Source organism: Eutrigla gurnardus (assembly GCF_963514095.1).
Source record: "Eutrigla gurnardus genome assembly, chromosome: 24".
NCBI classification, from domain to species: Eukaryota; Metazoa; Chordata; class Actinopteri; order Perciformes; family Triglidae; genus Eutrigla; species Eutrigla gurnardus.
Genome location: NC_139935.1, coordinates 7,753,125 through 7,777,593, shown reverse-complemented (window position 1 = coordinate 7,777,593; position 24,469 = coordinate 7,753,125). Strand labels below are relative to the sequence as shown.

Here is a 24,469-nt window from a genome sequence, read left to right as displayed (position 1 = left end):
AAAGTCTTGTCACCGATCTCCACTACAACTGTAAACAGCATCTATCATTAATATTCAGGGCTGTTGCATTCTGGTATTTTTCACCGTGCGCTCTGACTGTGTAAAATATTTAAAAAAGCCCCGTGGGCTTCTGCACCGCCTGAGAAAAAAACAAATGTTTTTCAGGTTTTGCACAAGATATCACGTCTGACGGATAGCTTGAAAAGAAAAAAGTATTTTCTCCCGGGTCTTTTTGTTTCTCCGGCCCAGGAGGACGAGTAAAGCTGCGGCTGGGCGTGTTGCGCCTGTGTTGCTATGGCGACGACTCCTGAGCATTCATCCCGGTCGGTGAAATGCGAGTGTGAACGTCCTGAGGGTCCTCGCCCCCCCCCCTGAGGACTTTTGATTGAGTATTCGCTGGGGAAGCTGACCTGCATTGTTTATTTTATTATTCATCTGCCTTTTTCATGTTTCACTGCCTCAGTCCAGCCCTCCTCTGCTTCAGATAGATTTTTTTATACAGTATTCACACTCCACACACATGAAGACATCATCTTTTTCCCAATATTTATTTATTTTTTCCGTATTTGGCATGAAAAATACTGCAACACGTAGGCAGTAACCACAAACCGAACAAGAGCGCGTCGATATATAACGTTATCATACCGGAGATACAGTGAAAAGCAAAACATCACAAACATCGATAACCTCACATTTAAAAGGACGGCCCTGTCTCAACAGGCAATTACACATTTTAGAGTTTATTAATTTAACACGAGCAGGCACCAGATGTGGCAGAAATGTAAAAAGACTGCTTTGGTAAACATGTAGCACACGTAGACACAGACAGGAAGGGTTTCCAACGCTAATAAGAGCTAAATATATGATATCATCACCTCATATCCGCCTGCTCTTCACCTCAGCGTTTTCTCAACTTTGTTTCCTTTGCTTTTTCTTTTTTCCTCCGAGCTGTGACTTCCATGTTAACACTCGAGACGCTCCCTCAGAAGGTGTTAAGAAGCCAAACGCTCGAGAGGAGGAGAAAGCTACTGTACCAAAGACACATTTTCCCTTTTTTTTTTTGTTTTACAAGCAGGTACTCTGTAAGGCTGAAACATATGCATGGGCATGGAAGCTAACGGAGAACGGGTTCTTGGACGAATCACATTAACTATGTTTCTCAGGTGCAAACATATTGAATTCCGTGCCCGAGGCGAAACTCCCAAATATCGCTTTGCAATTCTGAATTATTCTGCAGAAAAGCGAAATTAAAAATCCAGCAGAGGCACATTTAACTCGTAGCCCCCCCTCGCCCAAGGGGCAAATAATTAAGAAACAACTTCTAATTTACTGATGAATCTCCCAGCAGAAAACGATTCAGGAAGTAAAGAAAGGCAGAGTTTGATGAAAATCCTCTAAAGCAAAATCAGAACGAGCAGCTTGGATGAGGATGTTACTGTGTCACTGCCAGAAATTACACACATGCAGTTTATATGCGCTGTGATTTATTTTGTCAGACATTTGCATCGGGCTTTGTTCTGGGGAAAGTGTGCGGATTTGATTTCTCACCTCTGCAGAGGCGCATTTAACGCGTTTTTCTTGTAGTTGTTGTTATTTTAGGCTGTAAACTGAGTGTGTAATTGTAAAAATCACTGAGCAGAGGCCAATTCTGAAGGTACGTTCACGTTCACAAATTTTTAAAGTCAATGCACCAAGAATGAGGAGCATCCGAAATGGAGACAAAACATATTGTTGATATGATGTCAAGGTTGCTGCCGTATTTATGCCGCGATTTGAATGTTGATGGAGCAGCTTTAATGTATAACCTTCCTTAATAAACACAATTTATTTTTACACATGATTTTTCCCCACAAATAAAGCAAATCTTAAGGTTGGTATTGAGCTTAGAGGTGCTGGAACAGTTTCCCTCAGTCTTTCTTTGAGAACTTTATTCAGAGATTTAAAGATTTAAACACCAAAATCTACAAAAACTGAAATGAAAAACAGAAACAGAAACTTTACATTTTCAAATCTCTTTTACCCCCAACTTTCGTCTACATGTTTCTGCTCCGTTCATTCATAATGCACATGACCGGAGCCGTACAGGCCGTGAAATACAAAATAATTCCAGCTCTGAATTAAGAGGCTTAGCTCCATTATACACTAATCTATGGTAATTTAACATGCCTTACTGTCTGCAATTTAATCAACTATAGGCTCCAATTTAATTATGTAGCAAAACATGCAAATCAATACGAGTTTAAGTGAAAGTGAAAGCGTGCAGAGGCGGTAAAATAAATCCTGAGCGGCGATGGGAGGACCATGAAGAAGAGGATAAAACTTTAAAGTGATGGACTAAGCTGCCGACATGTAAGGAACAAGTAGTTAATCCGCTTGGTTTTGTGCTGTGGAGGCCAGCTGATTTAAATTATTCACCGCAACACCAGCGTGTCCATATTTTTGGCAGAATTGACTGAATACATGAATGCCGACCTGAATAATTTCCATGTCATCAAAATCTCCCACTTGTGGAGTCGGATTCAACCTGGACACACTGCATGTTTATGAACGCTTCAGTCAACATTGGAAGGGGAATTTGGGTGTTTTTCAACTTGGTCACATAACTTGTTTCTTTTCACTGTTATAGGTTTTTGGGGAATTGTGCAAACCTCTTGTAATTTGTAATAATTGCGGCGGTCGCCTATGATCTTAATTCCATGCAGATCTGCCATAATTTGTCAAAAAATCCACCTGTACCTCCCATATTTCCGCAAAAAACGACGTTATGTATGAATTCTGCTTCACAATGATAGGAAGAGCCAACATCGAAGGATCAAAAAGCGACGTCGCTATGAACGCTTGGCCGCCACAAGCCAGTTATCCCTATGTATATATGTATATTAGTCCCCTGCAAGTGTTTTTTCAGGTTGAGAATTATGGAGGCAACCTTGACAACTATAAATGAAAGTTTCGACAGCATTTCAGGAGCCTTATCTCGCTACACAGCATGTAGACCCAAGAGCACCGGCACAAAGCCTCTTTGAATATTGTATAAACATAAAAAGGCCGTGCAAATATAATATAGAACCTAAATATGATGTAAAAAAGTGGCAACACTAGTCTTGCAGGAAACCTGAAAAGTTTTTCATTATCTTAATTTCTACCTGCAACAATTTACTCCTGATTGTGATGCACGTTCAGCTTAATTTGAATGCAAGACGGGCAGTAAATCATCAGCCGTTGCGGTTGTTATTAAAAGGCTCGGCTGTGGAGCGTTTGTCGGGCCATTTGTCGCCAGTTTTTTAAAGGCAAAGCCGCGAGATTGTGCACTGCAGCATCGGGGAGGGTTTCCCTGAGAAACACCTCATTAGTCTCAGCCTGGAAATGGGCTAATTGTACTTAGGTAACGGTCAGAGTAATTGGCAGCGCTGCAGTGGAAGGCAGAGAGAGTACATGAAAGACACCACAGAGATAATTTGCGCAGAAAAAGGTGAGTTTGACTGAAGCACTTTTCGGTGCCATTTTGTAGCAGGGGGCAGAGTGGAGCAACGAGCCAGAGCAATCAGCCTTTTAATGGATGGACGGACTAACTGCACTTTCTCTAATAACTCCCATCCCGATGCTAATGTCTGCATCAGGATTCAACATAGATTGGAGCAGCGGAAACAGCTCATACAGGCATGGTCATGGAACTTAAATCTCCTAACGCTGCAGGGTGGATCAACACGTAAAAATTGCCACCCAGCTTTCTCATCTTTGCAAGAAATGAGGCTTAATTGCTGTCCTCGGGATGACGATGCACCTGCCTTATTAGCCCGAACCAGAGCGATGCTGTAAAAGGGTCAAAAACATCCCACGGCAAAAGCACCTTGATGAATGGATTCAGGTGTTTTGCCAACAATGTTATACAAGTGAGAGCGAGTCGAACAAACTTCCTTCGATATCTCAAAATTCGCCCCGTGTAGCCTTCAGTAGAATAATTGTGATAACTGAGAGAGATGCCCTGAATGAGCAAAGAGGAAACACAAAAGGAGCATGAATCCATACTGATTCACCACTGAGGGAACGAGTCCTCGCTGTCCCAAAGCGTACGTCTCCGTCGAAAATCTCCCTTTGGCACAGTAAGAACATGAAGACGGTATTTACAACATTTCCCACGTCGCCTTTTGAATCGTCTCTCCGCCAATCGAACAAGCCACCGTGACGAACGAAAGCTACACAAAAGAGCACAGGCACTTGATGTTGTCTTCGGGATGCAACAAAGCGACTGCTGCCAATTAAAGAGAGAGGGGAGAAGACCGTCGGCCGACTGAAGCATCGTATTCGCTTCACGTTCTGCAACCATGCACGCAGAATTTGAAGGCGACCTTTCAAAACGTGCCTCGTAAACGAGGGCAGGGATGTGACTCGGCGCGTGACGCATCGCGTATTAAGGATGAAGGGTGATAAAAAAAACTGATGGTGCCCCGGACCACCCGGCTCCTCTGGAGGCTCAGCAGGTGCCGGCGGTGCTGACGGTGGTGTAGCTGAACTTGGACATGGACGTGGCCATGGACGTGGCCATGGAGGTGGCGGTGATGCCGTCTTCCCCGCCCTCCTTCCGCCTACACCACCAGCGGCAGAGCCGGTTGCGGCAGCAGCAGGCGAAGGTGGACAGCAGGGCCTTGCGGAAGCGCATGTTCATGAAGCAGTAGATGATGGGGTTGACGCAGGCCGAGGAGTAGGACAGCAGGTGGATGAAGGAGATGGGGGCGCCCGAGAGGGCTTTGGACGCCGACTTCAGGTCAAACGCCTTCCAGGTGTTGGCCGAGTACAGGGGCATCCAGCAGACGAAGAAGAGCGCCACGATCACCATCAGCATGCGGATGACCCGCTTCTTGGCCTGCAGCTTGGCCTCCGAGGTGTTGCTGCGGGCGCGCTCCGTCTTGGCCTGGGCGGCGCTGGACGAGGCAGAGAGGGTGGGGAGCTCCACGGCGGAGGAGGGTTTTTTAGACACCTGGATGTAGCAGCCGTCGTCGTCGTCGTTGGTTCCCGCCGCGGCCCTCCCGACGCCGTTCTTCTGGCCTGTGGAGGGTCAGAAAGTACTTTAATGGCCAGTGTGGACGGAACAATTACACCCAACACTTAATGCCAAGGATGGGAGTTGATGATTTTGCTGCATCCAGAAGGATAAAACACTATGTTTAACAGCGGATTAACTGTTGCTACTGAAGGCTATTTCAGATCGTATCAACACTGATGAATCACACACACGACGCCATGGAAACTGGAGCTTCTCATCCACACAGTAACTATAGCGATTTTACTTCTGGACCATATTTCAGCTCACAGCTTTCCTTTCTCTGTTTTAACAATCGTCTTGAGGCCACACATGAGAGTAGAGTAGGTATGAGGACAACAGAGATGACGTCTATTTCTGTATGTAACAGATGCAGAGCCCGTAGGTAGCAACAAAAAAAAAAATCTAAGTCTCTGCTTGAGGCAAAACAAACAAATCCCCATTCGCACTCATGCTGCATCATGTTTGCCTGAGAAAGGCGATATGTTACAGTTAGTCAATCCGGGATGAATTGATGTGAAGCAAACGGGCGTCGGAGCTCGGATTGATTTTTGTGATGGATCTCACCGGTGGTCTCGCTGTTCTGGCCCAGCTCAAAGTGAATGCCCCGGAAGAGCTCTCTGGAGATCAGACCGTAGGCTACAATCATCACCACTCCCGGGACGAAGAACAGAGTGAACAGCAGCAGCACATACCTGGAAAAACAGAAGAGGGGTTGAATCAGCGCTCAAAACACACAAAGGCAAGCCTCTAGTCTTTGAGCTGGAGTCAAAGTCAAATCTCAAGTTCTTTAGGGGCAAGTCCAAGTCTCTTATGGTTCTAATGAACGTTCTATCATCATTCTATCGGCCTGGATATATCCAAGGAGGTCAAGGAGTATGCTGTATTATCATCACTCGCTTACCTATATCTACCAATTTATATGCAAATGCATATACAAATATGTCCACTATGTTACTACATCGTTTGCAGAGTGAGTTGGGCCGATTGGACCGGTTAGCTAATCCACGTCTGACGCGACGAAGCAACGTTGTTTTAAGAAGGTCAGCCATCCTGTTTAACCAAGGGGATGCTTTTCAACACGACCTTATCAAACTGCCTTGACATATTGACAGTTTACACAGTCGGCACACATGGCTGTTTATGACACTGTCGCCGTGGCGACACCCTTGGTTTGACGACTACGTTTTGAAAGGCTTGTTTGGAATTTTCCTTTGAAACTAGAGATTGAGACCATAAACTCATGTCGACAATGTTTACTGAGATAATAAATCAAGAGAGAAGTCGGTCATTTTCTCAGACTTCTTATAGAACTTCTTTTTGCAACCAGAGTCGTCAGGATTAAGGCACTTCCGCATTGGCTTTACTTTGCAGCCAGATAACACAGGAAGGAACGTTTTTTCGAAAGGCTTTCCCGAAAATGACATTTTGCCAAGTAAACATTGTTAAATAGGCTGTAATATGACAATTACGGGATATTTGTCGCTGCTCCAGGCCGTGTAGTCGGCTGTTTTCTGATCGTAAATGCATTTTTTCTGGAGCTGGAGAATAATGAGCATGGCTCTCTCGAGTGCCTGGATTGATGGCACCTCAAAGGAAAAACTAGGGGAGTCAGTTAAGTGCAAAGAAACTGCAGAAAATGTTGACGGGGGAATTTATCAACAGTGTACAAAATTCAAAGGCTTCGGAGCCTCCAGATACCACTCAGCATTTATTCTATGTAAGAGCTACAGCACTGTGTGGCTTTGTTTAAATATGCGGCGGCGATAAAAGTATAGACTATAAATGAATGAAACCATTCACATGAATTGAAGTGAGCTTGAGGGAGACACAATTATGGTGAAAGAGAAAAGTAGAAAGAGCAACCTATGAATAAATGAGAGAAAGGAAGCTACAGGTGGCACTTTGATTGTCATTAATCTTCCCCATCTGCAGCCACGTCTCCCTTTTGATTGGCCGTAATGCTCTTGTGTCCGCGGTTCACATCAGTCAGCACATGAAAGCGCCGGCAGAGAGGAAGTTTCATTCATTCTCTGATATTCTAATATCTTCCTGGGCTCTCTTTCACCTCCGATTTAAAGAGAAGCCTTCAGTCGAAGCCTCCCAGCAGCTGTCCGTTTGATATCGTGGAAAATCTGTCGGACAAAAGCTGTCAGGAAGTGAACATGTAGAAGAGTGGGAACACCAAAAAAAAAAAAAATCTGGTGGCTATCTGTGCTTGTTTTGCCTCAAGGGGGGGAAACCCAGATGGACTGTGTGATGAATATTAATACGGAGCTGCCCCTTTGAACCGCTCCCACGTCGTATGAAATCTACATGATTATCAACCAAAATATACAAATAAAGTGCACACATTCTGGTCTGAAATGTGTCCACATCTCGCCGCCATTAGCTCGAATTTCTATTTCCCAGGCTGCAGTCGGCTGCATATTAACTATCAATGCCTTCACCGTTTCCAGACCTGTGAGAATTCTGGCTCCCCTGTGCTGTGGATGCAGAGGATGTGTTTATTTTTGTATATATGTGACCAACCTTTTCTGTAACGTAAACCTGATTTCTCTTGCAAAAAATGCAATCTGCTCTCCTGAAAATGTCTTAATTATCTAGTTGGTTTTTTTTATTGCGTCAATGAGTCGGGTTATTCATCCCTCCAGAGTACCTTTTCCTGCAAAGATATTTATGTAAATGCTAGTCTGCGTAAAATTGTCAGTGCACGCATCGCAATCACGGCAGAACTCGGAAATCATTAAATTTGTCTTTTGACTTGACAGGATCGGTTCATTAACCACTTTATGGCTCTTTTACGCGTCTCGAAATCATTTTGTCCTCATCCCAGAATCAAATTGGATGCTTCAATAACTCCGTGCACCGCTTCATTAGGTGGACAAAAAAAAGGTGGCGTTTCCAGACAGCAGGAGACAGACGGGGAAAAAGGTGACGTCTCCTTTCAGTGGAAGTTTGAGCCTCTGTAATTTAAGACAATCGCGGTGGGTGAAGATGAACCCGAGGATGAAAAACTTTGAAAGGTCGGCATACTTAGTGACACATCTTGGCTTTTGACATCTGAGCGTCGACTTTCTTCCTCCTCCTCACCGAGCAGACTAATTAACTGGTCTCCCACTGCCTTGTCTCTCCCAGAGAAGCTTTACAGTTTGATCGACAGACTGCGAAAAGAGGCTAGTATGGAGATGTACAGCGTTTTTTGCCTTTATCTTATCCTTTTTGTAGCGTATCCATGTACTTGGAGCGCTAGCAACAAAGCAAAGAAACAAGTATTGGTCCTCTGAGGGCATGCTGATGGATGGACGGCTTCCCTCACGCCGAGCAATCGAGCCTGTAGCAGCAATAATCGTTTCTCTCCTGACATTTTGCAAGCGCTTTATTCTTCCATCCTTTCTCGGAGCAGAGAAGCAATCAGTTTAATTTAAAAAGGCGGCAAGGAGCGTCCTCGCAGCACCAATCTACAGTAGTCTAATGATGGCTCTACTTTCTCTTACGACCCCTGCTATGTGAGAAAATCTGTTTTATATGGTCTCTAATCATGCTTAAACAGGAGCTGCCTGCCTTATTTATGGCGTCCCCACTCATCCCAAGTACTCACCAGGTCTGCTCAGCCTCCCTGCTGGGCCAGTCCAGGCGACACATGTGGCCCACGGTGCCGTTGGCCTTGGGGAAAGACCTGAGGACGCTGAACACCGGGTAGGGCACCATGACGAGCAGTGACACCGCCCAGGTGGCGGCGATCACGCGGTAGGCGTGGGAGCGGGTCTGCCACGCTCGGGACTTCAGCGGGTTGCAGATGGCGCTGTATCTCTCGATGGCGATGGCCACGAGGCTGAAGGTGGAGATGCTGACGGAGATCCCTGCATAAACAGAGAGAGGAGAAAGTCCACCAGTTCAGCACGGGTTAAATTCCTGCGGAGAATAATTCAAGGCGAGGTTGTATTTGCATGTGTGAATATGCATAATCGGCATATGGGCAGCAGGCTCAGGCAGTGTGACGTGAAGGTGAGACGGGGTGAGACAAAGGCCATTAATAAAGCCATATCTGCGTGACACCACCAGGAATTAATTCTCCACGCTGATCCTCTGTCGCTACGACAACATATAAATCCCCTTCCATTGTTCTTTGGCGTCGGAGGAACATATCCTGTCCAAACCGTCGCATTATGCATTATGATTCAAGGGAGGAAGTCGATGCCATATTAAGTGTTTTGACTTGGCTGAAAACAGTTTATCCTCTCCGGGATCAGCATTTGGCGGCGACCTCACCTGCAAACCAATAGATGGAGTTCCTGTCTATTGTGAGAAACTTTTGTCTGCAGAAGCTAAAAGGATTTTCGAGTGGATCGCCAATAAAAATGTGTAACTTGGAGGAGAAGGAGAAGTGCGATGGAGGCTTGATCATATTTCTGCCTGAACAGAACAAAGCCGAGCTGCCTGGTGTGGATCCTGAACAAAGAGAACATCATCATTACAAAAAGACGTCTGAATGCCTTTTATGCTCCGCGAGCAGTCGCAGAGACTCTGCATTATTAACAGCATCTCAGCACTTTGCGAGAAGGGTCATTTTTTTCGGAATCGCTGCTGCGCCGAAAACCTGACAGGATACTACATCAAACCGAACCCATAGGCTTTTATTGGGATGTAAGACGGAAGAGACAGGTGTATTTGTTATAAAAACAGGGAGTTAGATACTGAATCTAGTCACGTTGTAGTTTATAGCATGGAAAATACTCCTTCTGGAAGTCTTGACGTGATACACGTATATATTTAGGTTAGGTGTGACTTCGTTATCTGTGATGTCGCGAATCAGAGAGCGTGTGAATGAATTTCCATAAATCTACTTATAGAAAAAGCTCCTTTTTAATGCTGACGATCATGCAGTTTCCTTCCGTATTGATTGGGCATCGATTGATTTACTTATACTTGACTTTGCTATTATTGACAAATGAGAGATGAGGACAACAATCGAATTTCTTGGATTTTCCTTATTACTGAAATGAAAACGGCTACAAAATGTACAATAATCACATCAAATGGGAGGTAAAACTGAATTTTGTTCTCATGTGAAGGCATAAACAAATAAAAAGACAGTCATGTAAGTAAGATGGATTCTCCTTTGCAACCTGTGATCATAGAGCTAGGGTTACAATGTCAGAGAGCCGACTCCGTCTATAGGCTGGTCCTCCAGCGTTCACCAACTTAAACACAGTCACCTCCAGCTCCAGGCGGAGACAGAAGGACGTGGGTGGCAGAGTCAATACATGCAGATCCTAACAGTGCACCGACACCGTACGAGTCTCGCACAATAAGTCTCTCACACCCACACGTCTTTCTCAAGTGTGACGCATGGACACAGAGAGAGACCGAATCACACACGGGGGGTTTTTCCTTTTGTTGATGCTCGAAGGCGGTCATGCCCAGCCACGGATTTGTATTTTTTTTTTCTCTCTCTCTCCATCTCAAAAAGAACAATAAAAATAACGAGAGGATCAAAAAGAAGACCCATTATTCATGGAGCGATGTTGTAAAGTGCTTTGTAAAGCAAACGCACAACAGGATTAAACACAACTACAATTATGAAGAGAAAAGGAAAAACAACCGTCAGTAAAATGCAAATTTATTTTTATAAAAGAAACACTTTGTACATAAACAAAGAATGTTTATCATGTTTAGGAAATGGGCATTTTTGATATATTGCAAAGGGTTAGATGAGATCAATTGTACTTTCATGCCTGTGAATATAAAGCTCCAACTACAAGACTGTTAGCTTAGCATATAGCAAACTATATATAAAGGACTTTATAGAGGACTACATAGGGGACTATATAGAGGACTACATAGAGGACTATGTAGAGGACTATATGGAGGACTATGTAGAGGAATATATATTGAGGTCATCTGTATAATGACGACCATAATAAATACAGACATATTGTTTTTTTAATAATAAATGCATATTGTCTGCTCATTTGTTGTAATTTAAGTTCTCTTGGTGAGCAGCGATGCTGCGTAAATCTCTCTGGCTTTTATTGTGAAAGGTAAGAACTCAACTCGTTGTCGATGTGGAAATAAATAGATCCAAAGTGCTTTGCGACCGCCATGATGCTCTACTCACATGCCAAGTAGAGCCACAGGTCTTAAATGAGCGATGTTTCCAAACCCGACACTTATAAAGACCGATCGCCGCACAGTCACACTGACAGGAAGTGCACATCCAGGTGATGTATGGCACAGATCCGCCGCTAATTCAAATCGATGACACGGCAGAAGGTCCCCAGAAGACTCGAGTGCTTCTTGTCTGACGGATCAGATGTTAGTCCGGGAGAAATTCATCAAACCTCTCAACGTTTCATTGTCCGTCTGTTTTTATTACCGGCAGAAGAAAGCAAAACGCCGGTCTGAGATCCGCAGCGCTGATGGGGCAATTTGCTCGGCCTCTAAAAAAGAATTATGAACGCGCGATATCATCAACACACTTTAAAACAACCCGCAGCGACTGCATCGCCTCCCATATATTAATACTGTATGCGCATTAAGCAGCAGTGCATTAAGAATCTCCCTTTCATTCCACATATTCAAGCATATGGAGCTGCTGCTGCATTTCAACAGCTATTGCTTCACTCCTTGACGCTTGGTGGTGTAGAGGAGGTGCAGCCGAGTTAATTACCAGCCAACTAACCGACCTTCCCTTCTCGGGATGAAGGAGCTCTAATCCCTTTTCTTGTTCATTAAACACGAGGCGGGCGGCAGCTTGATAACGGGGCTTTTTGAGCGAAACGGTGCAGTTTAGTGGAGGGTCATTCAGCACACCTCGACCCCGGAGGGCGGGTGTTCATTCTTAGCTCGCGTCTTTTTCTTCTCCCCGCTTTAAGAAGCCTCAAGCTTTACGAATGGAATGAATGTGTGAGAACGATTTCTTTAAAAACCCAAATGTATTCAAGCTGCACATCACTGAGGGAGGGGGGTAATTGCATCATATGACCAGCGACAGAAACACAAACAGACATAAATGTGATTGAGGGCCGCACACGTACGCAAACCCAGAATATTACATCGATCTGCGAACTGCCGGTGAAAGACCGGGAGGCAATGATTCACGTGGTTATTGAGCGAGAAGCAGATGGAAGGATGGATGGCGTATCGTGTGTCTAATGGCCGTGTGCTAACAGATGAGTTCGCCGGGCAGGTTCTCCACACAATTGATGGGCGAGGACGGCCCCAATGATCCTCTGTATTGATTGGCTGACAGAAGGCTTTGCTCATCACACTGATATTTGTGGATCGGCATTTATATGATGTGTTGCAGTTTTTCCACATCGAGAAATGTAATGATTCTGTGTTCCCTCCAAAAAAAAAACAAAAAAAAACAAGATACATTGTTATCATTCATGATCATCTTATTTAAGATGTTTATTTAAACTAAAAAGGATGTTCAAAAAATATTTGTTTCTTAACAAAATGTAAAGAGATACATAATTAGTGTCATTTTTTGAACCGAACCATTAGTCAAATAATAATTGCAGAGCACAGCCTTCTTCTGAATATGTCATTCTTCTGGTTTGCCCTCTTAAATTATATTCGTACATTAGTGTGTGCCATTCAGCACTCACACACAGAAAGATGCAGAAGAAGAAATAAACTTGGCAAAATCTATACACTATAAATATTCTAGGCAGAACCACAGTGAGACGGGCAACACACACAGGAACCGCGCTGAAGGTCTCGCCTCCAGAAAGCTGCATCATTAGTTGGACCAGTCCGGCAACTCGGGCCCAGACTGGAGCTGCTTTACTGGTTGCGGGGTCTTGCGGGGTGATGCGTTTCCCGAGGCCTTCGACATCGCAACTCCCTTCATCTAATTGACAGTCAGCGGGCGCGCTCGCTCTGAGAACTTCTTTCCCCCCTTCAGTGAATCTCAATCGAATGAAATTGTGTCCTGAGAATGAAATGCCAGTTGGATGGGTGGGTGGGGGGGGGGGGGTAAACGGATCAGTACACAGGACATGCTGTTGAAGCTTGGACAGATACTGTGGACGACTAGCTCATCAACTCGACCCCGAGCCCCAAGTGTTGCTTTTGAAACATTACTCCCAAACTACACTAACAGTTTTTCAGGTAGATTCGACAGGAAGGACGTCCAAGTCATGACTCAGTTTGATAAAATGAGTGAGTCAGCATTTAACAATGGTTGTTCATCAATTAAACTACTCTGCATGTAAAATATGAGACAACGCAGCCAAATTCCAAAAGGTTTATATTTAAAGTCCAAGGCAGCTGGCCCTCCTCCTCCACCTCCACCTCCTCCACCTCCTCCTCATCATCACAGCTCAGAGAACCCAGTAATTGAAAAGGAGATTCAGCACAGATGGTGCATCGCATTCCTGAGAGAATAATAGGATTGTGAACCTCCCGATTGGATAGCCCCCTCCTCGGCGGAGCGGAGACTCCCTGAGTCAGGCCTCACGTGGGACCCGGACTCCGGCCTGATGGGAGCCAGCTCATCGCTCAGTCACACTCCTGAAGACGTGTGACTGTCGGAGCACTTTGAGAACGGCGGTTCCCCCCTCTGACAGGCCGAATGAAGCCCGGAGAAAAAAAGACTCCCTGTTAGATAATCGAGCAATTTCGGCTGCAGCACATTTTCTGATCGTCTGCCAGAATTCTGTACAATAAGAAGAAGATATCTCCGATGTTTCATGACTTCACTGTTTAATGTGACTCTATGAACTCGCTGCCCAAAGGAAACACAATCCATACCAGCATGGGATGATGGAGGATTCACTCACCCATGAAGTAGGAGACGGTCTTGCACATGGCGCCCCCGAAGATGAAGTCCTCCAGGATGTTGGGGATGAGCGTGAAGGGCATGCAGAAGACGGCCATCATGAGGTCGCTGACCGCCAGCGACAGCAGGAAGGAGTTGGTGACGGTGCGCATGCGCTTGTTCAGCACCAGCACCACGATGATCAGCAGGTTGCCGAAGACGCTGAGCAGGAAGATGAGGGAGTAGAGCAGGATGCGGAAGGAGTCCATCTCTGACGGGGAGACGGGGAGAGGATCAATTAAAGGAAGGAAGCACACGCACAAGTGGATTACAGACTTTGGATTAATGGGACACCCTGAATGGATGATTCCGTCGTCTCATTAAGAAAATATTGAATTGTTTAATCAAAGCCGTTTTTCTTTTAGTCATGAGAGAAAACAAAGAAGAAGAAATAAAGAGAGAACATGAAGATTGATCGTCTGTATGCAAATTAACTTATGATCGTTAACATTAAATGAGACGTGAAATGAAAAGAACAAGAGTTTGCGTTAAAAAAATGAGACGATAACATCGATACATGAGGAGAACAGGCTGCAGCGTGTCATTCACCTGGGGAAATACGACACCAAAGAATGGAATAACATCCACATCTTCATTCAATATTTCCCTGCTCGCCCAATTATAATCAAAATAACTCAGAGAAAAAGGGCTGGAATCACCACTATTTCTGCTTCGTCCATAGAGTCTCAGGTTTCCACACATTGTTTGGTTTGGCGTCTCTGCAGTGATGCTTATTTGTCCCCTTATTGCTTTGTGATGCTTGTTCCATATACTGAATATGAGAAACGATCATATAACACATTATTGCTCTGTTCCTATTTCTCTTCTTCACTGGTTGAAGGGCATTTTGAGGACTGCGGATGGAAATGAGCTTCTAGCTTCTTACACAAAGTGATGCATGCATGAGTGTTCATCAATATGCATTGTCCTCTCCAAATAAAATAATGATATAATAAATTAATATTGCCAAAGGAAGTGAGCCAGCTGGCTAACACAGAAAAGTTTATTCACGTCGTTAGGCATAAAACAATTGCAGTTTTAAACTGTTTTTCTTTTTTATTTGACGGCTGCTTCGTCAAACATTATGTAGCTGTAGCCAGTATAGACGCCAAAGATAAAAGCAGCTGAGGGATTTGAACCCACGACACTGCGGGATGCATGTTAATCACCTCCGCCATCCACTCACCCTCCACCACAAATATGAATTATTCCTTTGATGAGGAAAAGCCTCCCGACGGCTTTGAGAGTTTCATCAGCTGATTGACGTCGCGGTCAAGTCGACATAATAAGCCGGACAAACGGCATTCTGTGAGATCGGGGCGCTCACTTCCTCCACAAACACCCAGCAGGGAGTCCCCACGAGCTCAGCGGCTCCCTTTTGTGTTGCGATGCAGCCGAGTGAAAGTGGAATTATCTGTTCATTGAGCACCAGCGGTACGTCGGCTCCCCTTAACGACTGCAGGACCATTCACTTCGGTTCCTACGACTCCCTCAAGCGTGACTTCAAATCCAGAAGCGTCTATAAATACATCACAGATAACGAAGGAAGAGATGCAGCAGTAGGTAAAGTGAAAACATTTTAGCTGTGACCCAAGGAGTGTTGAACGTATTATCATTTTTCACTTTACTTTAAGGCGTTTTAAGAATACATTGTTTTCGGGCGTCAAGCAGTCAACTTTGTTTCCAAGGAAACACCACAACGTACCCTCTAACCCACAGATATGAATCCAAGTCGCTATGATGCTAATATGCAAACACATCATCGTTGAATTCTGTCGTAATATTACAGAAATCACTCTAATATGACTACATTTCCCAGTTTCCAATTCCTCCTTTAAGCGATAAAAACATCCTGAAAGTACATTTTGGTTCCTGTTCGAGTCACTTTTGCAAACGTCTTGCAACATATTTTTGGGGGGGGGGGGACTTTCTCATATCAAAGATGGTAAAATCCTCATGAAAGTTGGAATAAAGTTTACTTTCCAACCTTTTTCTACCATCAAAACACAACCATTAATGGTTATAAGGAAGCCGCTGTTTGTGATCCACTTCCTTCTTAACTAGTAAACACTCAAATTCAAACACAAACACCTCGGACTGGAATTTCCCTCCGAAGCCAGACCTGTGTCCACACTGCCAATAAATCCCAATCTTACATCACAGAGCGCTCTCTGGCTTTAATCCCCCCTTCTCTCCCTCGCCGCTTGTCACAGCCGATCAGAGGGCGCCTTCTTTCCCCGTTGCGTTATGAGGGTCGATGGCGCGTTCTTGTATCCTTACGGATCGGATCAAAAGACGGGGAGCTCCTGTTCAGGGAAAGCATGGCCACGGAATACAAATTGGACGGTTGTCACCTTGAGTGTGGTTTTCAAACTGAAAGGATGGAGCTCAATCCGTGGGCTTTATAACGGTGTGACTCATTGCCGATCCGACCTGCTCCGTGGTATCTCCCTGCTCCGCTCATGTCTTAAAAAATAGTGTCAAATGAGTCCTCCGACGGCAATTAAGCACAGCACTCCGCGTCTGTATCGCATGGTATGAGCGTAATGAGGCGAGTTACTGTTACAGTCAGCACAATTAAACTCGATTCGTCTTTCCACCGCGCCTCCCGGGAGAGGAGGGTATTGATCCTTCACTACCTCGACGTTTTTTTGGAGAAGTTTGTTTGGAGCGAACAAGCTCAGCACATATTGAATGACCCACGAGGCCTCGTTACGTCATTGAATCCCGGCCCGACTCTGCCGTCCCTGCAAACGCGGTGACAGGAAGCCAAGTGGCTGCCAACGTTGGACGGGCGAACTGTGAATTATGTTCCCCAGCGAGTGTGCATACTAATCACTACAGTGTGGTGCATGGAACAGCAAAGGCTCTGTGTATGAACAGTGACAGCCAACGCATCCCCAAACAAACCTCTTCCAGCCTTCGCAATGTAATTAAAGGAGCAGCATGTTTTTTTTAATCACTGCCATACTCGTTAAAGGAAGTGAAATTAACTCTTCTGAACCCAACGCGTTGAAATTGATTAAACAGGAGTGTTCTCCTCGCATTCGTACAATCGCCTCGGACTACAGGAGCTGCATGTTAAGGGATTTCCTCATCGAATTTAACATTCAGCCGAGGTGTTCCTCACTGGATTCCCATAAATCATTATGTAAACAACGCCAGCGATAAGACGCCGGGGTTTCCAAAGGGTACGCCATGCACTGCAAATCACTAATTGGACTTCCTCCAGACTGTAGAGACCGCAAACTTTGTGAGATTCACAGAAGGAAAATCAGTGAGAAACTACAGCTCATATATTTGGGGCTCATTATCACTCGGAGAGTCTTAGTCGCACTCGTTTTAAACTCAAATACACACTTTAAAAAGCGCTCACGGTTTTATGCTAAAATGTTTTAATATATTATTACTCTGTTGGTGAAATTGTTTTATATTTGGGGAACATTTTTACTTTAGGACTCGAAACTCAAAGTGTAGGACTTGGGACTTGACTGTCTTTACTAGGGACTTGACTTGGGACTCGACTAAGACCATGTCTGTCTTCACTAGGGACTTGACTTGGGACTCGACTTAGACCATGTCTGTCTTTACTAGGGACTTGACTTGGGACTCGACTTAGACCATGTCTGTCTTTACTAGGGACTTGACTTGGGACTCGACTTAGACCATGTCTGTCTTTACTAGGGACTTGACTTGGGACTCGACTTAGACCATGTCTGTCTTTACTAGGGACTTGACTTGGGACTCGACTTAGACCATGTCTGTCTTTACTAGGGACTTGACTTGGGACTCGACTTAGACCATGTCTGTCTTTACTAGGGACTTGACTTGGGACTCGACTTAGACCATGTCTGTCTTTACTAGGGACTTGACTTGGGACTCGACTTAGACCATGTCTGTCTTTACTAGGTACTTGACTTGGGACTCGACTTAGACCATGTCTGTCTTTACTAGGGACTTGACTTGGGACTTGCCAGTCTTGACTTGGAACTCGACTTAGACCATGTCTGTCTTTACTAGGGACTTGACTTGGGACTCGACTTAGACCATGTCTGTCTTTACTAGGGACTTGACTTGGGACTCGACTTAGACCATGTCTGTCTTTACTAGGTACTTGACTTGGGACTCGACTTAGACCATGTCTGTCTTTACTAGGGACTTGACTTGGGACTTGCCAGTCTTGACTTGGAACTCGACTTAGACCATGTCTGTCTTTACGAGCACTCATCTGTCTTGACTTGGGGCTCGACTCTGTCTTTACGAGCACTCATCTGTCTTGACTTGGGGCTCGACTCTGTCTTTACGAGCACTCATCTGTCTTGACTTGGGGCTCGCCGTTCCTGGCTGTGGACCGGACCTGCACAAGACTCGAGACTCACTTGTGACTTGTAAAACCTCTCGTCTCTCCCGGCACCTCGGCTATAAATTAGAGCTGTATTTGTTGAGTCACCGCACGTCACATGACTACGGATTAGCCGACAGTGAAATTGGTCGTCCATCACGAGTCTGACTGGAGCCAGGAAAGCCTGTAAAACTCCATCCCCGCCTCCCTCCAATCCTCCGGCGTCGTGACTTCATAAAGGGTCGAGGGGATCTTTATTATTTGTGCTGTCGGCTCACAACGCGTGATGACATGAGTTATTATGGGTCTTGCTCATTAAATATAAACTAACACAGCAGGATGTGGGTGATGCATAAGAGGCTGCAGCTCATAATCAGGAAGGAGGAACTACTTTGTGATTCCGCCTCCCCAGGTCGCTTTAAGTTTGCTTTTCCTGTATATTTTTAATCCCGAGCCGACTGCTCGGCTCCTCTCCAAAAAACTGAAGCGGTGTTGATTTAATGCTTATGAGATCCACCTCGTGATCTCGCATGCACTCCAAAAATGACGGGGCGAGCTCAGCAATCTGCCACTTTGAATCAGCGGGGGAGGGAGGGGGGGAGCGCCCGGGCCGGGCCGGGCCGAGGGTGCAGCTGCAGATGTTGCTCCACATCAGCGGCGCCCTGATGCCGAACAAAAATGTTAAAAACGTGATGATTTGCAGGGCAAGGTCTGGAGTTTATTAGGGATTTTTATGATTTCGCACCGGGCGTACGGGAGAGAATGTTATGTTCGGAGGGGACGACAAGTCATATTGAATCTAAAAACGTATCAATCATGGCTGTGTGTTCGTTTGACTCCGAGGAGTGTGATTGAGTTGTGTGTGTGTAGATGATGTATAAAGGTCTGAATTTAAGGCATCTATTAGTCAGGAAGTGACTACTTGAATGGAAAGAGTTAAACGTATTAACTGATTCTCTGATCGTGTATATAATAGGTTTTTGTCGGCCAAGAGCTTTGAAGCGGAGGATTTCATTTTTACGGTAAAATGCCACAAACGAAATGAACTGGTTCCAGCTTCTCCAGTTTTCTGGTTTCCTGATGAGATAAAGTGAATTCTGTTTGGGTTTTGGACCATTTGGCAAAACAAGCAATCAAGAGGACGTCTCTTCAGAAAATGGGAAACTCTTGACTCTCTTTCCTGACATTTTATCGCCCAATCATGACTAAAATCAAGTCCCGCACATAGAAAACAACTTGTAATGTGAAACTCTGCAGCTTTGTCTTTGTTTCTCAGTTTATTTACTTTAACATTTACTTGAGTTAGAAGCTGAAGAGACAAGAGACAAAATAAGCGGTTTATGCATCGATCTAATAGAGATGTACTAAATGACCTTGACTTTCTTAGATTCTTTCAGAAAGCTTGTTGTTGTTTTTCACATAATTTCCCCCCTCTGCGTCAGGAGCTCAGTCCTTAGCAAGTCAAGGACGAAATGTCCAATTCAATGAATTGGAAAGCAGTAATTCCACAAGTGGAAGGTGATGAGGGTCGGTCGGTGCTTTTATCTCCTCACTGGAGGATCACGTCGGAGAGCAGCAGATCCAGCTGCGTAATCGGCCTCTGTAGTGACAGCGGAGAAGGGATAGGTCCCCTAAGGATGGAGGTGACTGACAGAAGACTTTGCGAGTGTCATGAGGGAGTGAGGCGGAGGCAGCAATCAGTCATCAGTAGTCCGACGCTGAACACACCCCACAGCGCTTGATTGCTCTCCGGGCACTTGAGCCGATACGCCGCCGCTGATGTGCCTCCTCGATAAGGTCAATAAAAGTAATGCAGCACAGGAGGAGGAATGGCTGTGAATAATTTAGTGGAGGAAGATTTAAAAAATGTTCTCCATACTGCGGCTGAAAAAAAGAAAGAAAGAAGTCTCGCCCACGTTCAGCCCTCATTACCTCATCAGCCCTTATTTTCCACTGGTGTCCCGCCAGGAGACGAAGCACCGGGGGGGCCGTGTCTCCTCTGCTGTGTGGGGTTTAATCTCCTCAGCAGGGTGATGAGAATTATCTGGTGGCGCTCCTTCTGATTGTGGCATTATTGACGCGGTGAGAGAACAGCGGTATAATTGGTCTGCCGGGTGATTGATTAGACACAAACAGGCAGAGGAACTTGATTTAAACACGGCCCAACACAGTGGATTTGCTTTAATATCTGTTATCGAATTACATTAGGTGTACTAATTAAATGAGGTCATTTATAACAAGAAAATAAAAGCATCCAAGAGGTTGCCTTTTATTTTGTAGGAATAAGCAAACTAAAATATGATGAATTTAGTGGCAGCAGGCTGTTAACAAAGCGATATAAAACACACTCAGGTTTCCAGATGTTGGAACCACTTCCAGCAAAGCATCCATACCGTATTTACCGGGTGACTGAGGAGAGACGGCGTGAAGGAGAGAATGAATTACCTCGGACTCCTCTGCTCGGTCTGGGGAGGACGGAGCCGTTCCTGCAGCTGATGTTATAGTCGCCAACTTCCACGCTGAGGTTGCCCTGCTCCGCGCAGCCCGCCGGCCCCCGCAGCACGCTGCCGTTGGCCGCCTGGAGAGCCATCGTCTCGTGCGCGCGCGCTGGAATCAACTTGCCGCCGTCGCGTCTTTCTTCATAACACCCGGGGAGGAGGCGCTGCGAGACTTGGTGGGGAAGGGGAGGAGAAAAAAAAGAGTTTGCGTGGAATAACGGGAGTTAATTACCGGGAGGGAAAGCCCCGCGGAGCGGTCACAGCAGCGCGCTGAGCCCGACTGTGAAGGAATGAAGCTGCGCTGCTGAGGCAATGTGCAGCGCTCTGTCACTCCCCCCTCTCTCTCCCTCCCTCTCTCTCTCTATCTCTCTCCCTCCCTCTCTCTCTCTCTCTCCCTCCCTCTCTCCCTTCCTCTCTACCTCCCTCTCTCTCTCTCTCTCTCTCTCTCTCTCTCCTTCAGCTCACGACTGTCACTGTTCAGTTCAGTCAAACCTGCATGAAAAGGCGTCTTATCTGTAGCTGCAAGGTGGGGGGGGGCTTTAGGTAACCTCTCTAAAATGACTATTTTTTTAAAGTGACAGTGGAGGTCAATTATGTAATAGATTGGAAGGAATGTTGCCGTGACAAAACCCACATCTTTTTAGAAATATTTTGTGCTCATTGAGAAAATGGTCCTACTTCTCTCTTGATGTATTATGTCAGTAAACATGAGTTTATGGTCTCAATCTCTAGTTACAAGTCTTCTTCAATCCAGCATGATGTTCATTTAGTACATTATGGTCCATTTAGAGTCCAACAGACCAGAAAGCAGGGGATGCTTTAGGGGCGGGGCTACAGGTTGCTACCAATGAAATTAGCTACTGAGATGCGTAAAGTTGTGAAGCTAAATTTAAGAGCTTAACACCAGAATCCAGGTGGATCCGGATCCAGTAAGGTTGCTTCTCTCGGTGCCGCGCTGCTGCTTGTATTCTTCAGATCCACCCGTCGCTCCCCTACAGTCCAAATATGGTCACTTCCTCCACTGGTTGCAAAAAATCCCAAATGCCAAACTCCAGGCTTCACAACCGTAGTCCACAAAAGGAATGGGTGGCATCATGAAGACACCTCCACGTCGGCTTCACTCGGCGGGGTTTGTCACTTGGGCTCCATAAAATCCAAGACTCGCCTCTTGGCCGTTCTCCCAGAACTCCTCTTGTAATAAATAGTTTTTAATTTCATGTGCCGTTTTGCAACTACGCTAACGGAACAATGTCTTCCTCTGAAGGAATGGATGCTCTATCTCTGCTCGAGCAAACGACCTCCAGGTCCTGCAGGGTGTCAGGAAAGGATCATCAGCGGGACAGACGGCCCCAATCCTGCCCGGTTTAGAGGGAAGCAGCGGATGCCTTCTTCCCAAATTGTCAGGTGATTTAAAGCTGCGGGTGGTGCCACGGTTACAAATAGACTTAGAGCAATAGATATTGCACATCCTGTTATTTTGGTGAAAGGGTTTTTACTCTTCTGTGAATGTCTTGTTTCCACTTTGTTGTTAGATTTTCTATTCGGCTGTATAGACCCAGAGGTTCTGGGACTCGGGGTTTAGTTTGAGATGTGATGCTTTGAACAAAATGTGTGGAGGCTGCGGGGGGGGGTTTGGTTTGAATGTGGGGGAGGAGGGCGGCATCACTATTTGTTGTCAGTCCTGCTGATGGTTTAACAAGCGATGCCGCCGCTGTTCCTGCTTTGATGCTGCGTTTGTGTGGGATGCGTGTTCCAGCTCGGCCGACATGTGCTGGCGTTTCTTTTCTTTCTTTTTTTTTAACATAACAGCTTGTTAAAGGAATGCCAAAAGTCACTCCCTTCTGCTTCCTCTAATACCGCTGCTGTTGCAAAAGTTTGGCGAGCGGCTCAACATTGATTTTCACACAGGTCGTGATCAGCGTGTCTGATGAGACGGGGGAACTACTCACCCCGTTGCATCCCGCTCCAGCATTCTGTTGGCATTTTTATTTGAGCCGGACTGAAATTCTAAGAATTCACGAGAGCCCCGGGACAGCTCCGTCAATACTGACGAACAAACAGAAACCCTTCCTCAGGCGAGGAACAGGAACTTGGCGTGAGCATCAGGGGAACCTCTTTGGAAAACAATAACGGTAACACGTGGACTTTTAAAATGAGCCGAATTGTCCTTCATATATGATGTCAATGCAGCACCAGCAGAAAACCTCTCTGGAATGTCAAATCTGCCGGTGACCCCCGGCTTTCCAACACGTCCAGATGTTTACGCAGCTTTATGGACTCTCCAAGTTAACTGCACCTCATAAAACAGACGGCTCACTGCTGAGTGATCATAAAAAAGTTGTTCGGTGATGCAGTGTTTGGTGAAATGACTCGAAAAAGAGGGGAAAGGCTTTGTCCAAAAGGAATCAGACGCCAGGGGTGCAACTTGAAGTCACATGCCGGCCTCTCTCATCCAAAAGCATTAGTGTTTTCATCCATCACGATGAGGGGACGCGCCCGTGATGCGTGCTTCTGATTCTGGGACACGCCATCGCCCCGGAAACGGGAGACAGGTCTCGTCTCGGCGTCTCCTGAGCGCCTCGTGAACAGACAAGATGCACATGTCAGCAAAGCAGCGGGAGCTGCTGAGGCGTAGTTAACATGCGAGTTTGGTTGTCAGGAGCAGCCAGACTGAGACGGACACAGCTCCGAAGAAAGGCCGCACTCCTGCGCTAATTAACCTCTGAGGGCTAAGTGCGGCTGTTGGCGAGGACTTGACTTGAATAACGGGTCACCTATTAGTTGGACGCGTCGAGGTCGTCCACGTCTGCTCATTAAATACAGTCTTTTAACGAGTGGACAGGTGTGTTCCTCAGCTCATGTGTGTCTGGTGTGTCATCTAAATGCAGCGTCACACTGACACCTGCTGGTCACATGTGGCATGACACACCATCGCTCATTATGTCAGGTCTCTGCAGTCTGCACCGTTCTGTCTTTCTGCTGGCGCTGGCAGAATCATTTATTCGGAATGTGCATTTTTATTGATATCCAAATTGTGAATTAGATATTTAATAACACCAGAATATGATGATAGTGTCTTTTGAACACTGGGCATTCTGTAAAAACAATCAAACCTGACGCTCAGGAATTATCGACCTCATATGACTGAATAGAAATCACCATAAATCATGCAAATGCTGGCAGACAGACTCGACTCCCTCTGATTTAAATTGTATTCATGATCAATGCTAATGGGGGAAATAGCAGCTAGATAAATCTCTCTAAAAAATAATGTTATTTGTTTGTTATTGTTGGTGAATCAGAGAACCAATCACACATAAAACTTGTCAGGCTTCACATTCTGTTGTCTCTCATCACTCAGGGATGAAACTCCAGTGATGTTGCCATCTAGCAGATCAATAACTTCCAACGTGGGAAAACTTTAAATGCATCACAGTAAATGGCATGCTCAGAATCCAGCTTCAGAGCTCATTACGACGCATGCAGGTTCCACTGCAATGCAGCAATGGAGACGCGAGGCGAGAGGAGGGACATGCGATTTCTCAAAATGCAAACGCAAAACATATCGAGCGTAGCAGGCGTGCAAATTGAGGTTTAATGTTCTAGTATTTGCAGCGTTACAGTACTGTAGCAGAGGAACAGGGTTCAATTATCTGAACAGGGAAGTGCAATCATTAGTATCAGTAATTTCACATTTCACATGCAGCCTTAGAAAACTTAGAAAACTATGTTCCATAATTTGATATCACCGATACAAAAGC

General features: G+C 45.5%; 2 protein-coding genes across 2 annotated transcripts in view; one reads left to right on the top strand and one right to left on the bottom strand.

Annotated features, from left to right (window-relative positions):
* Positions 1 to 24,469, top strand: part of LOC311009979 (carboxypeptidase O-like) — a 43,146-nt gene that overhangs the window by 11,757 nt on the left and 6,920 nt on the right. The gene's annotated exons all lie outside the window — the stretch shown is intronic.
* cckbra (cholecystokinin B receptor a) lies at positions 4,433 to 20,859 on the bottom strand. Its single transcript, XM_084004318.1, has 5 exons — positions 20,656 to 20,859; positions 13,831 to 14,079; positions 8,640 to 8,901; positions 5,606 to 5,733; positions 4,433 to 5,043 (listed from the first exon to the last, which is right to left on the bottom strand). The coding sequence occupies exons 1-5, from the start codon at positions 20,798 to 20,800 to the stop codon at positions 4,472 to 4,474; spliced, it is 1,356 nt and encodes a 451-aa protein (XP_083860444.1). The 5' UTR covers positions 20,801 to 20,859; the 3' UTR covers positions 4,433 to 4,471.